Raw genomic sequence first — 14,462 nt, 5'->3', positions numbered from 1 at the left:
GGACGCTGTTCAGACCAGGTCGTTCGACAGACAGCGGTAATTCCGCTTTTGATCACTATGTGCTCATTGGTGTCGGCTAGATTTTATCTAGCTGGTCCGGGGTTAATTTACCTGATACTCGGATTGGAAGCTGGGCCATGCCCATTGCCTTTAAATAGTTCTCCTGAACATTGGGCGTCGCCGATTATAGCTTCTGTCTTTGCGTTGTTATCTCGGTCTGGAGTGGTGAGCTGGTAGTTGGAGTATCGTTGCTGGTGGTGTATTTCCCTTTGTCTTATTTACTCCTTCCTATATTTGTATTTATTTTGTCCTGCGCATTTATAGTGTATTCCTGAGTGACTGCGGCGTGGTTTATATTTTCCGTTATCCTTGTCTGAGCTAACTGTGGGTATTGGTGTATGATCTTTTCACTGGGTGGTGGGCGGAGGTTTCAGTCTAGGGTTGAAACAGGAGACAGGGCGAGGGTCGAGGCCTAGACATGCACACCATCAGTGTAAACTCTAGGTAGAGGGTCAGTCAGGATTTCCCTAGTCTGAGGGAAATTGCAGGGACCCGGGTTTTTAGCTCTTGCCCACCTAGTCTCCCCGTGACACCTTTCCAAACAAGATATATGGACATGCAGGTCCACCGACACCTTTTATATTTTCTGTTTGTTGCTGCATTCCCAAAAATGTTAACGTTTTCATTGAATTGCAAATGAGGCATTAAGTGCTCTGGGTGTGACAGAGCATTTCCCAGAACCTCCGCCCTTTGAGATTGTTTCCCCGGTCAGCACCAGCCTCTGTCTGATTTCCTTACCTAGTAGACAGGGAACCATTAATAAAGATAGAGGCCATTGCTGGAGAGGGATAAGACCTGCGGAGACATCGGCTCCGGGAGTGTCCTTTCATGCTTCATTTGCGTATTATTTAAAACACTAAGTTCTCAGGAATGCAGCAACAGATATGAGGAACCGATGGATTTGCATTTCTACCTGCAGGCCCAATTATGCTGTTTATTGGAGGGGGTTGAATTTTTCGGCTAATTTCATTTTAAGGAGTAACATTTCTCCTTGTGGAGAGTGACAGCCTAAGCCTGGCATGTCAGAGTGAGGAGACTTATAAGCCATGCATGCTCCTTTGGGAAATTAAATATGTAAATTGTCTCCAGAGAGGAAGAGGACTAGAACTCTATTGTAAGGAGCAATCCTAAAAGTCAATATTAACTCTTTATCGAGCCTTGTCACATGACTTGTGATAAATTCAAACCAGAATCTCAGTTTGCAGACATGGTGTTTCAGGGTGTTGCCCCTCATTAGTGCAAAGTATGAGATCTGATTTGGCTAGGTGAGAGGCTCTGGACTGAGGTCTAAAGGTACCGTCACACTAAGCGACGCTGCAGCGATACAGACAACGATGCTGATTGCTGCAGCGTCGCTGTTTGGTCGCTGGAGAGCTGTCACACAGACCGCTCTCCAGCGACCAACGATGCCGCAGGGCTGCGCTTAGTAACCCGATGTTTACCCTGGTTACCAGCGTAAAATGTAAAAAAAAAACAAACAGTACATACTTACATTCGCGTCCCCCGGCGTCCGCTTCCTGCACTGACTGAGCGCCGGCCCTAACAGCAGAGCGCACCGCTGTGCTGTACTTTCACTTTCACTTTACGGCGCTCAGTCAGTGTGGGAAGCGGACGCCGGGGGACGTGAAGGTGAGTATGTACTGTTTGTTTTTTTACATTTTACACTGGTAACCAGGGTAAACATCGGGTTACTAAGCGCGGCCCTGCGCTTAGTAACCCGATGTTTACCCTGGTTACCAGTGTAAAACATTGCTGGCATCGTTGCTTTTGGTGTCAAACACGACGATACACGCCGGTCTGACGACCAAATAAAGTTCTGAACTTTAATCAATGACCAGCGATATCACAGCAGGATCCTGATCGCTGCTGCCTGTCAAACACAACGATATCGCTAGCCAGGACGCTGCAACGTCACGGATTGCTAGTGATATCGTTTAGTGTGACGGTACCTTAAGAAGTAACATTTTTCCTTGTGGAGAGTGAGTGCCAAGCCTGGCTTGTCAGAGTGAGGAGACGTATAAGCCATGCATGCTCCTCTGGGCAATTAAAAGGGTAAAAATACATTCAACTAGCAAATTGCTTAAGTGATTTTTAAAATTTCAACTTCTGAGCATTTTATTTTTCTAGTAGAAAGGTAAATGAACTTCACGGAACATTACGGTGTTGGGTCTAGTTCACACATACAGTTATGGGGCTGTTCTTTGAGCCTGGGCATGGTAGTAAATACAAAGGAGAACAGAAGTCTTTACATTCACATCTTGCTGAATTTTACCTTTCGCAAGGCATGTTTGTTTTCTTTCTTAATTCAGCCCATTTTTATTTTATTTGAAGTGGGTCACATGGATTTCCATATAATATTAATAGATATACCAAAACGTGTCCTCAGTGTGTTTTATGTATTTATTGGCAATGATTCTTTTTTCCATATCACAATGTGTATTAAAATTAAAAATGGAAATCCTGCAATTTTCACACCGGACATTGTAGTTTTTAGACTGTAACTTCCTGATGTTTCTAGGTACAACACCTGTACATTAGTCCCAATGTGTAGACTCCGGCCCTATCTTTTGTATTAAAGCATCTAATGATCATGTGCAAGGGTCACTGAAGACAGGGGGAGCATGTCAGCTGTCATATTTCCTATTGTGTTATCAGCTGTGTATAGAGGTGTAAACTGTCATTGTCATCCTGCCTCTGATGATAATGAGCCTGCTGAAAACTGAGAAGACAGGAAGTGTGAGTCTAAAATAGCCCCAGTGGCCAGTGTGAAAAGTGCAAGATTACTATTTTTGTTTTATTTAGTTTTTTCTAGTAAATTTAGTGATATGAAAAATACATCTTTAAATTCACGTAAGACAAAACCTGATTAGGTTGGTTCCTGATGATCCCTTTAAGTGCATCTCAGACTAGCCAATGCTCGCTGTCTTGCCAGGGCTGTGGAGTCGGTAAGCCAAACCTCCGACTCCTCAATTTCCATGACACCAACACCACCAAAATGGGCTCCGACTCGACAGCCCTGTTGGGAGCAGCTACTTTACTCCCTCGATCTCCCATATTTCTACTTCCCTAAAGCCTGATACCATCTTGTGAAAATGTTTTTTTTTTTACCTTCATTTCCAGCTGTGATCTTCTTTCCTTATACTTTCGTTGGCCTGGCTATGAAAAATGTAATTCTTTGTTCCTATAATATAATGATATTAAAGGGAAGTGGTCATCAGGAAATGACCTATAATTGAAATCTGCTTTTTTAGTGTTACATGTATTATAAAAATGGCAATGTTGGAAATGACTTGGTTTTTTTCATATCACGATATTTATTAAAAAAAAAACAAAATTAGCAATCTTGTAAGTCTCACACTGGCCACTGGGGCTTCTTTAGGCTCTTACTTCTTGTGTTTTCAGGAAGAGTTTACAGGTGTTTCCTTATCATCAGAGGAAGGATGACAATGACAGGTAACACCTCTATACACAGCTGATAACACAGGATCCACCAATCACAGTAGGTGATGCCACTGCTTCCCTGCTCCCCCTGCCTTCACAGTTACATTTTCACAAGTTCAATAGATGCTTCAATACAAAAGATAGGGCCAGTGTCTGTTCATTGTGACTATGTACAGGTATTGTTTCCTAAAACATTAAGAAGTTAGAGTCTAAAAACCATCCCAGTGGCCAATGTGAGAATCGCAAGATTTCTATTTTTTATTTTTGTTCTTTAAAAAAAAAGATAGAAAGCAGGGCTGTGGAGTCGGTAAGCCATACCTCCGACTCCTCAATTTCCATGACTCCGACTCCACCAAAATGGGCTCCGACTCTGACTCCACGACTCCGACTCCACAGCCCTGCCGCTAAGGCCCTTTTCCACATGGCAACGATGGGCTGCACAGGCATACATACAAGCACTTACTCTCCATCAGGCCTGCATTCACACTACATCTCTGACTTTACATAAGGTCTATATAGTAATTGTGTGTCTCCTTTCTTCTCCAGGTTAATTACCTAATAATGTAATCATGCTGAATATCCCCTTCGTACGATTCGCTCCGCCATGGCTTGGCTCCTGACGTAAGCAGCCCTTAATGAAGCTCTCCTAACAGTTAAGGCTATCAATATGACTGATCCCATGATGGATTTTTTCGATGACACACACCTCTTCGATGAAACGTTGGGTCTGTCTGACGATGCTTTCGCCCACCACGATCCCGTGTCCCTGGTTGATGAATTGAACCTGGGCCCAGAGTTTGAACCCCTTCACGTGGACTCCTTAAACCACGTGCAGGACACTCAGACGCACCAAAAACTCAATGAGTTTGATACGCTTCATCAGTTCGATTCCATCAAGTTGCACCAAGTAAACCGGTCATACAACAGTCCGGTGGACAGCGTCCTGTCTCCACGATCACAGTTCAGCTGCTCTCCAATACATCCTCCGAGCCAAGGCAATGGCATGTTCGCCGACGACGGAAGCCCCATGTGGGGTCACCAAACTGCCACAACTATCCCAACTCAGAATGGCTCCCCGTTCAGCCAGCATCACGGACACTCTCAGACTATGCAGCAAAGTAAAGGATTCGTAACCCACCATGATTTTGCCTTGTTTCAGGCCGGCGAGCAACAGCAGGTCCCAATACAACAGCAGCACAATAGGAACAATTTGAGCACGGGTCAGGAAACTTTGAGTCAACCAAAAACGTTCATGGACGTTAACGTGTCCTTACCCCATAGAACTTCCAATGCCCAGCAGATCACTCTGGTCAGTAACACTGCTCCACAAGATTCTTTGCCTTTACAACAGTTTTCTCAATCAACATCCACGTCGTTGCGTTTCTGTGGCAATCCAGTGGCGACCCAACATGACTGCGCGTTTGACAGCCACTCTCCGGCACCTTGTTCTGTGAATTCCACGCCAACCTTCTCTTCTCATTACCCCTTCTCCAACAATCACCTAAACCACGCTACACATTCGCTGTCCGATTTCACCGAGAGTCCGGGGTTTTCAGATTTAGGAGGCAAGCCGACACCTAGTCCTCATGTTTTGAACCCAAGTGAGCAGCTCCACAGTAACGATTTCCAGATGGTGCATTCGTCACATCCTCAGGGTAACTACAACGGAACAAAAATGTCCCCCATGACCATCAACTTCCCAACTCAAGATGGTCCCAACGTCCGGCTGAGCCACTTTAATGATCATTTGGAGAGCAATGGCTTTTCCCCTCTTGAAGACAACCTGCTGCAGCAAGTGGATTCTCAGTCGGAGCCGTTTACGGGGCTAGATCCCGTGGATTTGTTGCAAGAAGATCTTTTGCCACATTTCGATGACGCAGCATATTCTCAAGATGGCTCCAGTTCAGAACATGCTGTCCTAAACCATCCTGGCCCAGAGACTCACATTGAGCCCCAGCCGATAAACATCCCAAATGATCTGCTCAATTCTCCGCCTCCAGGCCAACAGCTGAATACATGGAATCCACTGATGTCCAATCACCTCAACATCCACGACAGGCAATACGTGCCTTCACAAGGAAAGGTAAATTGCATTTTTTTATTACATTTTAAAATTGCATTAAAAAAACACTTATTTGTTAATAAATACTTGCAATACCGTCCAAAATTATCCTTTTCATGGACCCCATAGAGAACCTGAGCCACTGCTTTCAGCTAAAGGAACTGCAGTTTCATCAAAAAGTTTAGAATCGTTAATTCTCTGTCTGAATTGCTGCCCGAAATTTGTTTTGTTGGTAAAGATTTACCATGACTTATTTTTTGTTAATAGAACGCCCTGCTCAGCAGTCCAGTGGGCGGTCCTTGTCAGTAATTGATAGCTGAGTAGGACTGACCTTGTGCTTCATTTTTCTCCCCAAAATAATATATCAATCTGCTCAGCTCCTCCAGCTCTATAACATGCCTGCAGATCAGATACCATTTTCAGTGTGACAGGTCTCTTGAGAAGGTTAAACTGGTCACAGCTTGGGATAGTGGCTGCAGAGCTGAACAAAACGTAATTTATTTTTTAATTTCTCATCTCCATTACTGAGTATTAACTTGTAAAGATTAGATGCTAATTTCCCCTAAAAGCTAGTGGTTGTTAGCAGAGTTTCACTAGCCGAGAACATGCTCTGACCTGGCTTTAATGTAATGAGGCACAGCTCTGCTCTCCTCACTGATCCCACTGCTGACACGTCAAGTTATTAAATGTGGGGTAGGTGAGCAGAGCAGTGTGTCAGTGCAAATATCTGGGCATCGGCAGCTCTCGTCTCACAGCACTGTCAGTTCTGTGAGTAGGACTAGACCAGAGGTGACAGTGCTGTGGGATGAGCGCTGCATGTGGTTTGAGAGGAGAATGTCCATTTTAATACTTACTACAATACTAAAAATAGATACTGTATATGTTATTTGGTATCACTTTGTCCGTAAAAGTTTGATCTATGAAAATATCAAATTAATTAACCCATACGATATACGCTGTAAAGAAAAAAAAGTACTCCTTAAACTGGAGTTTTTCCATTATCTTGCATCCTAAAAAAATGCAATAAAAAACATGTCAAAATGACAAACAAACCCCAAAATGGTGCTAGTAAAAACTACAGCTCAATGGAAAAATACACTGAATACCACAGCCATCATCTGCCAGCAAAGATTTTATATTTTGCTATCAGTGTAGATGTATGAGGGTTTGTTTTTAGGCAGAATAAGTTGTGCTTTCTCAGGACACCATTTGTTTCACCTTTCAATATACCGGAAAACAGAGAAAAAATTCAAACTGCAGTGAAATGATGAAAAAAAACAAAACCCAATGTTGCTGATGTTTTTTGGGCTTCATTTTCATGACTTACATTATGCAGTAATAATGACCTGGCAATAAGATTCTTTTGGTAAGTCCTATTATGCCAATACCAGACCAGATCATTCTATTTCTTTAATGGCTAAAAAAAAATTAGAATACTACAAAAATAATGTCCTTGGCTGACCTGCTTGAAATCTGAGATTTCGGGTTCTGCCTGCCTGTGACGTTAAGGTGAGGTCAGGCGGAGCTATTCATTGAAGAAACGTGTGGAATCACTGCAGCGTTGATCGCAACTGGTGGTCCGAACTAACGCCTACTGATCCCCAAATCAGGATTTGTGCCCACAAGCTAAATTACAAATCCCAGCGTTTGCTGCACCCTGACACCAGTCAGTCGGCGGTTTTAGCTACTTGTCAGTCACCTGTGAGCGACTTTTAGGGTAAAAAAAATTCTTCTCATTGGCTGAATTGGCCTGATATGTGCTTTTATTGCCATATGGAATGTTAGCCAGCCAAAGCTGTCCTCTTGTCCTGCATGCTTGTGCTGTCTTCCTGTGCTGTCCTCCTGTGTGCTGTTCTCCAGTGCTGTCCTCCTGTGTGCTGTCCTCCTGTGTGCTGTCCTCCTGTGTGCTATCCTCCTGTGTGCTGTCCTCCTGTGTGCTGTCCTCCTGTGTGCTGTCCTCCTGTGTGCTGACTGTTATGATCCGGTGACCTTGGAGCCGCATGAGCGACTTTCTCAGGAGTAGGTGGTACCTGTACTGACCGCAAACCCTAAACTAACACCGCAACTAGAAGTAGCCGTGGGATGTACCTAACACGTCCTAGACACCTCGACACAGCCGGAGGACTAAATACCCCTATAGATGGAAATGGGAATTCTATCTTGCCTCAGAGCAGAACCCCAAAGGATAGGCAGCCCCCCACAAGTATTGACTGTGAGTATAAGAGGAAAAACACACGCAGGCAGAAAAACAGGATTTAGCAAAAGAGGCACTTCTAGCTAAATAGAAAAGGATAGGACAGAATTCTAAGCGGTCAGTATTAAAATCCTAAAAATATCCACAGCAGATAATACAAATATTCTACATCTAACTAAAGACATAGAAAGTATATCTGCATCTCCTGAGAATCCAGCATGACTGAAAAATCCAAACAAAGTCTAAGCTGGACAAAAACACAATGAATTGCACTGAATTGCAAAGCACACTGCATGTGTGCACAGAGACAAAAAAACAGACACTTATCTTAGCTGAATTGGCAGCAGGGCATGAAGAGCCAGAGAGAGATGCAATCCCTCCAAGTACAATGGACAACTGGCATGGACTCATGGATCCTGCACACCTAAATACCTAATAGAGCTGCAATCAGCAGAAACACCTGCCCGGATTACAACCCCAAGACAACTGCACTACCACCAACAACCACCGGAGGGAGCCCAAGAGCAGAATTCACAACAGTACCCCCCCCTTGAAGAGGGGTCACCGAACCCTCACCAGAGCCCCCAGGCCGATCAGGATGAGCCAGACGAAAGGCACGGACCAAATCAGCAGCATGGACATCAGAGGCAAAAACTCAAGAATTATCCTCCTGGCCATAACCCTTCCATTTGACAAGGTACTGAAGCCTCCGCCTCGAAAAGCGAGAATCCAAAATCTTCTCAACCACATACTCCAACTCCCCATCAACCAACACAGGAGCAGGAGGATCAACCGAGGGAACAACGGGCACCACATATTTCCGCAATAAAGATCTATGGAAAACATTATGGATGGCAAAAGAGGCCGGAAGGGCCAAACGAAAAGACACCGGATTGATAATCTCAGAAATCCTATAAGGACCAATAAACCGAGGCTTAAACTTAGGGGAAGAAACCTTCATAGGAACATGACGGGAAGACAACCAGACCAAATCCCCAACCCGAAGCCGGGAACCAACACACCGACGACGGTTAGCAAAACGCTGAGCCTCTTCCTGAGACAACACCAAATTGTCCACCACATGAGCCCAAATCTGCTGCAACCTGTCAACCACAGAATCCACACCAGGACAATCAGAAGGTTCAACTTGCCCCGAAGAAAAACGAGGATGAAAACCAAAATTACAAAAGAAGGGCGAAACCAAGGTAGCCGAACTAGCCCGATTATTAAGGGCAAACTCGGCCAATGGCAAGAAAGCCACCCAATCATCCTGATCAGCAGACACAAAGCATCTCAAATAAGTTTCCAAAGTCTGATTAGTTCGCTCGGTCTGGCCATTTGTCTGAGGATGAAATGCGGAAGAAAAAGACAAATCAATGCCCAGCCTAGCACAAAAGGCCCGCCAAAACCTAGAAACAAACTGGGAACCTGTGATGGACACAATATTCTCCGGAATACCATGCAAACGAACCACATGCTGAAAAAAAACGGAACCAAATCAGAAGAGGAAGGCAATTTAGGCAAAGGCACCAAATGAACCATCTTAGAAAACCGGTCACAAACCACCCAGATAACCGACATCCTCTGGGAAACCGGAAGATCTGAAATAAAATCCATAGAAATATGCGTCCAGGGCCTCTCAGGGACCGGCAAAGGCAAAAGCAACCCACTAGCACGGGAACGACAAGGCTTGGCCCGCGCACAAGTCCCACAGGACTGCACAAAAGAACGCACATCACGCGACAAAGAAGGCCACCAAAAGGACCTACCAACCAAATCTCTGGTACCAAAAATACCAGGATGACCAGCCAACACAGAACAGTGAACCTCAGAAATCACTCTACTAGTCCATCTATCAGGAACAAACAGTTTCCCCACAGGACAGCGGTCAGGTTTGTCAGCCTGAAATTCCTGCAGAACCCGTCGCAAATCAGGGGAAATGGCAGAAAGGACCACCCCTTCCTTCAGAATGCCAACCGGCTCAAATGCCTCAGGAGAATCAGGCAAAAAACTCCTAGAGAGGGCATCAGCCTTAACATTCTTAGAACCCGGAAGATACGAGACCACGAAATCAAAACGGGAGAAAAACAGGGACCATCGAGCCTGTCTAGGATTTCAGCCGCTTGGCAGATTCGAGGTAAATCAGATTTTTATGATCGGTCAAGACCACAATACGGTGCTTGGCTCCCTCAAGCCAATGTCGCCATTCCTCAAACGCCCACTTCATAGCCAACAACTCCCGATTGCCGACATCATAATTGCGTTCAGCAGGCGAAAACTTACGGGAAAAGAAGGCACACGGTTTCATCAAGGAACCATCAGAATTCCTCTGAGACACAACGGCCCCTGCCCCAATCTCAGAAGCGTCAAACTCAACCTGAAACGGAAGAGAAACATCTGGCTGACGCAACACCGGGGCAGAAGTAAATCGGCGTTTAAGCTCCTGAAAGGCAGAGACAGCCACAGGGGACCAATTCGTTACATCAGCGCCTTTCTTCGTCAAATCGGTCAGGGGTTTAACCACACTGGAGAAGTTAGCAATGAAACGGCGATAAAAATTAGCAAAGCCCAAAAATTTCTGAAGGCTCTTCACAGATGTGGGTTGAATCCAATCATGAATGGCCTGAACCTTAACCGGATCCATCTCTATAGATGAGGGAGAAAAAATAAAGCCCAAAAAAGAAACCTTCTGCACTCCAAAGAGACACTTAGACCCCGTCACAAACAAAGTATTATCACGAAGGATCTGAAATACCATCCTGACCTGTTTCACATGAGACTCCCAATCATCGGAAAAAATTAAGATGTCATCCAAATATACAATCATGAATTTATCAAGATAATTCCGGAAGATATCATGCATGAAGGACTGAAAAACAGATGGAGCATTAGAGAGCCCGAATGGCATCACAAGGTATTCAAAATGGCCTTCGGGCGTATTAAACGCAGTTTTCCATTCGTCACCCTGCTTAATACGAACAAGATGATATGCCCCCCGAAGGTCAATTTTAGTAAACCAACTAGCCCTTTTAATCCTGGCAAACAAATCGGAAAGCAAAGGTAAAGGGTATTGAAACTTGACCGTGATCTTATTCAAGAGGCGATAATCAATACAGGGTCTCAAGGAGCCATCCTTCTTAGCAACGAAAAAAAATCCCGCTCCCAATGGTGAAGAAGATGGCCGAATATGCCCTTTCTCCAAAGACTCCTTAACATAACTCCGCATGGCGGTATGTTCGGGCACAGACAGGTTGAAAAGTCGTCCCTTAGGAAACTTACAGCCTGGAATCAAGTCAATAGCACAATCACAGTCCCTATGCGGTGGAAGGGAACTGGACTTGGGCTCATCGAATACACCCTGAAAATCAGACAAAAACTCTGGAACTTCAGAAAAGGAGGAAGAGGAGATTGACATCACAGGAACGTCCTTATGAACCCCCTGACAACCCCAACTAGTCACAGACATAGACTTCCAATCCAACACAGGATTATGTATCTGCAACCATGGAAAACCCAGCACAATAGCATCATGCAAATTATGCAACACCAGAAAACGACAATCTTTCTGATGGGCTGGCGCCATGCACATGGTCACCTGTGTCCAAAACTGGGGTTTATTTTTAGCCAAAGGTGTAGCATCAATGCCCCTTAAAGGAATAGGGTTCTGCAAAGACTGCAAGGGGAAACCACAACGCCTGGCAAATTCAAAGTCCATTAAGTTCAAAGCGGCGCCTGAATCCACAAACGCCTTGACAGAAAATGACGACAATGAGCAGATCAAGGTCACAGATAACAGAAATTTAGGTTGTACAGTTCCGATGGTAACTGAACTAGCGATTCTCTTTGTACGCTTTGGGCAGACTGAAATGACATGAGAAGCATCGCCACAATAAAAACACAACCTATTCTGACGTCTGAATCCTTGTCGTTCCGTTCTAGACAGAATCCTATCACACTGCATAGGCTCAGGCATCTGCTCTGAGGACAACGCCACAGCGCGCACAGTTCTGCGCTCCCGCTGCCCGATCAATCTGAATGGCCAGAGACATAGAATCACTCAGACCAACAGGCGTGGGAAACCCCACCATAACATCTTTAACAGATTCAGAAAGACCCTTTCTGAAAATTGCCGCCAAAGCATCCTCATTCCATTTAGTCAGCACAGACCATTTTCTAAATTTCTGACAATACAATTCTGCCGCTTCTTGACCCTGAGACAGGGCCAACAAGATCTTCTCCGCTTGATCCACAGAATTTGGTTCATCATATAATAATCCTAGAGCCTGAAAAAAGGCATCTACATTAAGCAAGGCCGGATTCCCAGATTCCAGGGAAAATGCCCAATCCTGAGGGTTGCCACGCAGCAGGGAGATGACAATTTTAACCTGCTGAATGGGATCACCAGAGGAACGAGGCTTCAGAGCAAAAAACAGTTTACAATTGTTTTTAAAACTCAAAAATTTGGACCTGTCCCCAAAAAACAAATCAGGAGTAGGAATCCTAGGTTCTAAAAGCGGAGTCTGAACAATATAATCAGAAATACCCTGTACCTTAGCAGCAAGCTGGTCTATACGAGAAACTAATCCCTGAACATCCATGCTAGCACAAGACTCCTCAGTCACCCAGAGGAAAAGAGGGAAGAAAAGACAAAGCAGGCTACAGAAAAAAAAATGGCTCTTTCTTCCCTTCTTCTGAGATGCATTTAACTCATTGTGGGCCAGTTGTACTGTTATGATCCGGTGACCTTGGAGCCGCATGAGAGACTTTCTCAGGAGTAGGTGGTACCTGTACTGACCGCAAACCCTAAACTAACACCGCAACTAGAAGTAGCCGTGGGATGTACCTAACACGTCCTAGACACCTCGACACAGCCGGAGTACTAAATACCCCTATAGATGGAAATGGGAATTCTATCTTGCCTCAGAGCAGAACCCCAAAGGATAGGCAGCCCCCCACAAATATTGACTGTGAGTATAAGAGGAAAAACACGCAGGCAGAAAAACAGGATTTAGTAAAAGAGGCACTTCTAGCTAAATAGAAAAGGATAGGACAGAATTCTAAGCGGTCAGTATTAAAATCCTAAAAATATCCACAGCAGATAATACAAATATTCTACATCTAACTAAAGACATAGAAAGTATATCTGCATCTCCTGAGAATCCAGCATGACTGAAAAATCCAAACAAAGTCTAAGCTGGACAAAAACACAATGAATTGCACTGAATTGCAAAGCACACTGCATGTGTGCACAGAGACAAAAAAACAGACACTTATCTTAGCTGAATTAGCAGCAGGGCATGAGGAGCCAGAGAGAGATGCAATCCCTCCAAGTACAATGGACAACTGGCATGGACTCATGGATCCTGCACACCTAAATACCTAATAGAGCTGCAATCAGCAGAAACACCTGCCCGGATTACAACCCCAAGACAACTGCACTACCACCAACAACCACCGGAGGGAGCCCAAGAGCAGAATTCACAACAGCTGTCCTCCTGTGTGCTGGTCTCCTGTGCTGTCCTCCTCTGTGCTGTCTTCCTGTGCTGTCCTCCTGTGTGCTGTCCTCCTGTGTGCTGTCCTCCTGTGCTGTCCTCCTGTGTGCTGTCCTCCTGTGTGCTGTCCTCCTGTGTGCTGTCTTCCTGTGTGCTGTTCTCCTGTGTGCTGTCCTCTTGTGTGCTGTTCTCGTGTGCTATCCTCCTTTGTGCTGTCCTCCTGTGCTGTCCTCCTGTGTGCGGTCCTCCTGTGTGCGGTCAGATCATGAGTAAGACTTCATAGTTGAAACGCGTTGATCCTCCTCACTGGTGTGCCAGGTGTTTGCTATGTAAAGATTTTTCATTTTGAAGAACTATTTATCGGTTTAGTTGTCTAATAAAGTCTCACAAAGTTTGAACTGCCTCCACCTCCAGCTGGATCATTTCTCTTTTTGTCTTCCTGTGTGCGGTCCTCCTGTGTGCTGTCCTCCTGTGTGCTGTCCTCCTGTGTGCTGTCCTCCTGTGTGCTGTCCTCCTGTGTGCTGTCCTCCTGTGTGCTGTCCTCCTGTGTGCTGTCCTCCTGTGCGCTGTCCTCCTGTGCTGTCTTGTGCTGTCCTCCTGTGTGCTGTCGTCCTTTGTGCTGTCCTCCTGTGTGCTGTTCTCGTATGCTGTCCTCCTGTGTGCTGTCCTCGTGTGCTATCCTCCTGTGCTGTCCTCCTGTGCTGTCCTCCTGTGTGCTGTCCTCTTGTGTGCTATGCTCCTGTGTGCTGTCCTCCTGTGTGCTGTTCTCCTGTGCTGTCCTCCTGTGAGCTGTCCTCCTGTGTGCTGTCCTCCTGTGTGCTGTCCTCCTGTGCTGTCTTCCTGTGTGCGGTCCTCCTGTGTGCGGTCCTCCTGTGTGCTATCCTCCTGTGTGCTGTCATGTGCTGTCCCCCTGTGTGCTGTCCGCCTGTGTGCTGTCCTCTTTTGCTGTTTCCTTGTACTGCTCTCCTGTGCTGTCCTTTATCTGTTGTCCTCCTGTCTTGTCCTCCTGTCTTGTCCTCCTGTGCTGTCCTCCTGTGCTGTCCTCCTGTGTGCTGTCCTCCTGTGCTGTCCTCCTGTGTGCTGTCCTTTATTTGTTGTCCTCCTGTGCTATCCTCCTCTTCTGTCCTCTTTTGCTGCATTTCTATACTGTCCTCTTTTCCATCCTCCTGTGCTTTCCTACAGCGCTCACCCCCACCGTGCCCACCCATGTGCT

At 45.5% G+C, this 14,462-nt stretch overlaps 1 protein-coding gene across 2 annotated transcripts in view; it reads left to right on the top strand.

Moving 5' to 3' along the window:
• CHD9 (chromodomain helicase DNA binding protein 9) overlaps window positions 1-14,462 on the top strand; it is a 203,831-nt gene that overhangs the window by 28,330 nt on the left and 161,039 nt on the right. For both annotated transcript variants that reach the window (XM_077288200.1, XM_077288199.1), the window contains exon 2: window positions 4,048-5,584. In XM_077288200.1, the coding sequence (XP_077144315.1) occupies window positions 4,169-5,584 (1,416 nt within the window). In that variant the 5' untranslated portion in view covers window positions 4,048-4,168. The remainder of the gene's footprint in view (window positions 1-4,047; window positions 5,585-14,462) is intronic.

The sequence above is a fragment of the Ranitomeya variabilis genome, chromosome 2 (assembly GCF_051348905.1).
Source record: "Ranitomeya variabilis isolate aRanVar5 chromosome 2, aRanVar5.hap1, whole genome shotgun sequence".
Taxonomy (NCBI): domain Eukaryota; kingdom Metazoa; phylum Chordata; class Amphibia; order Anura; family Dendrobatidae; genus Ranitomeya; species Ranitomeya variabilis.
Note: the sequence above shows the minus strand (reverse complement) of the source record. Positions and strands in the feature narration are given on the sequence as shown.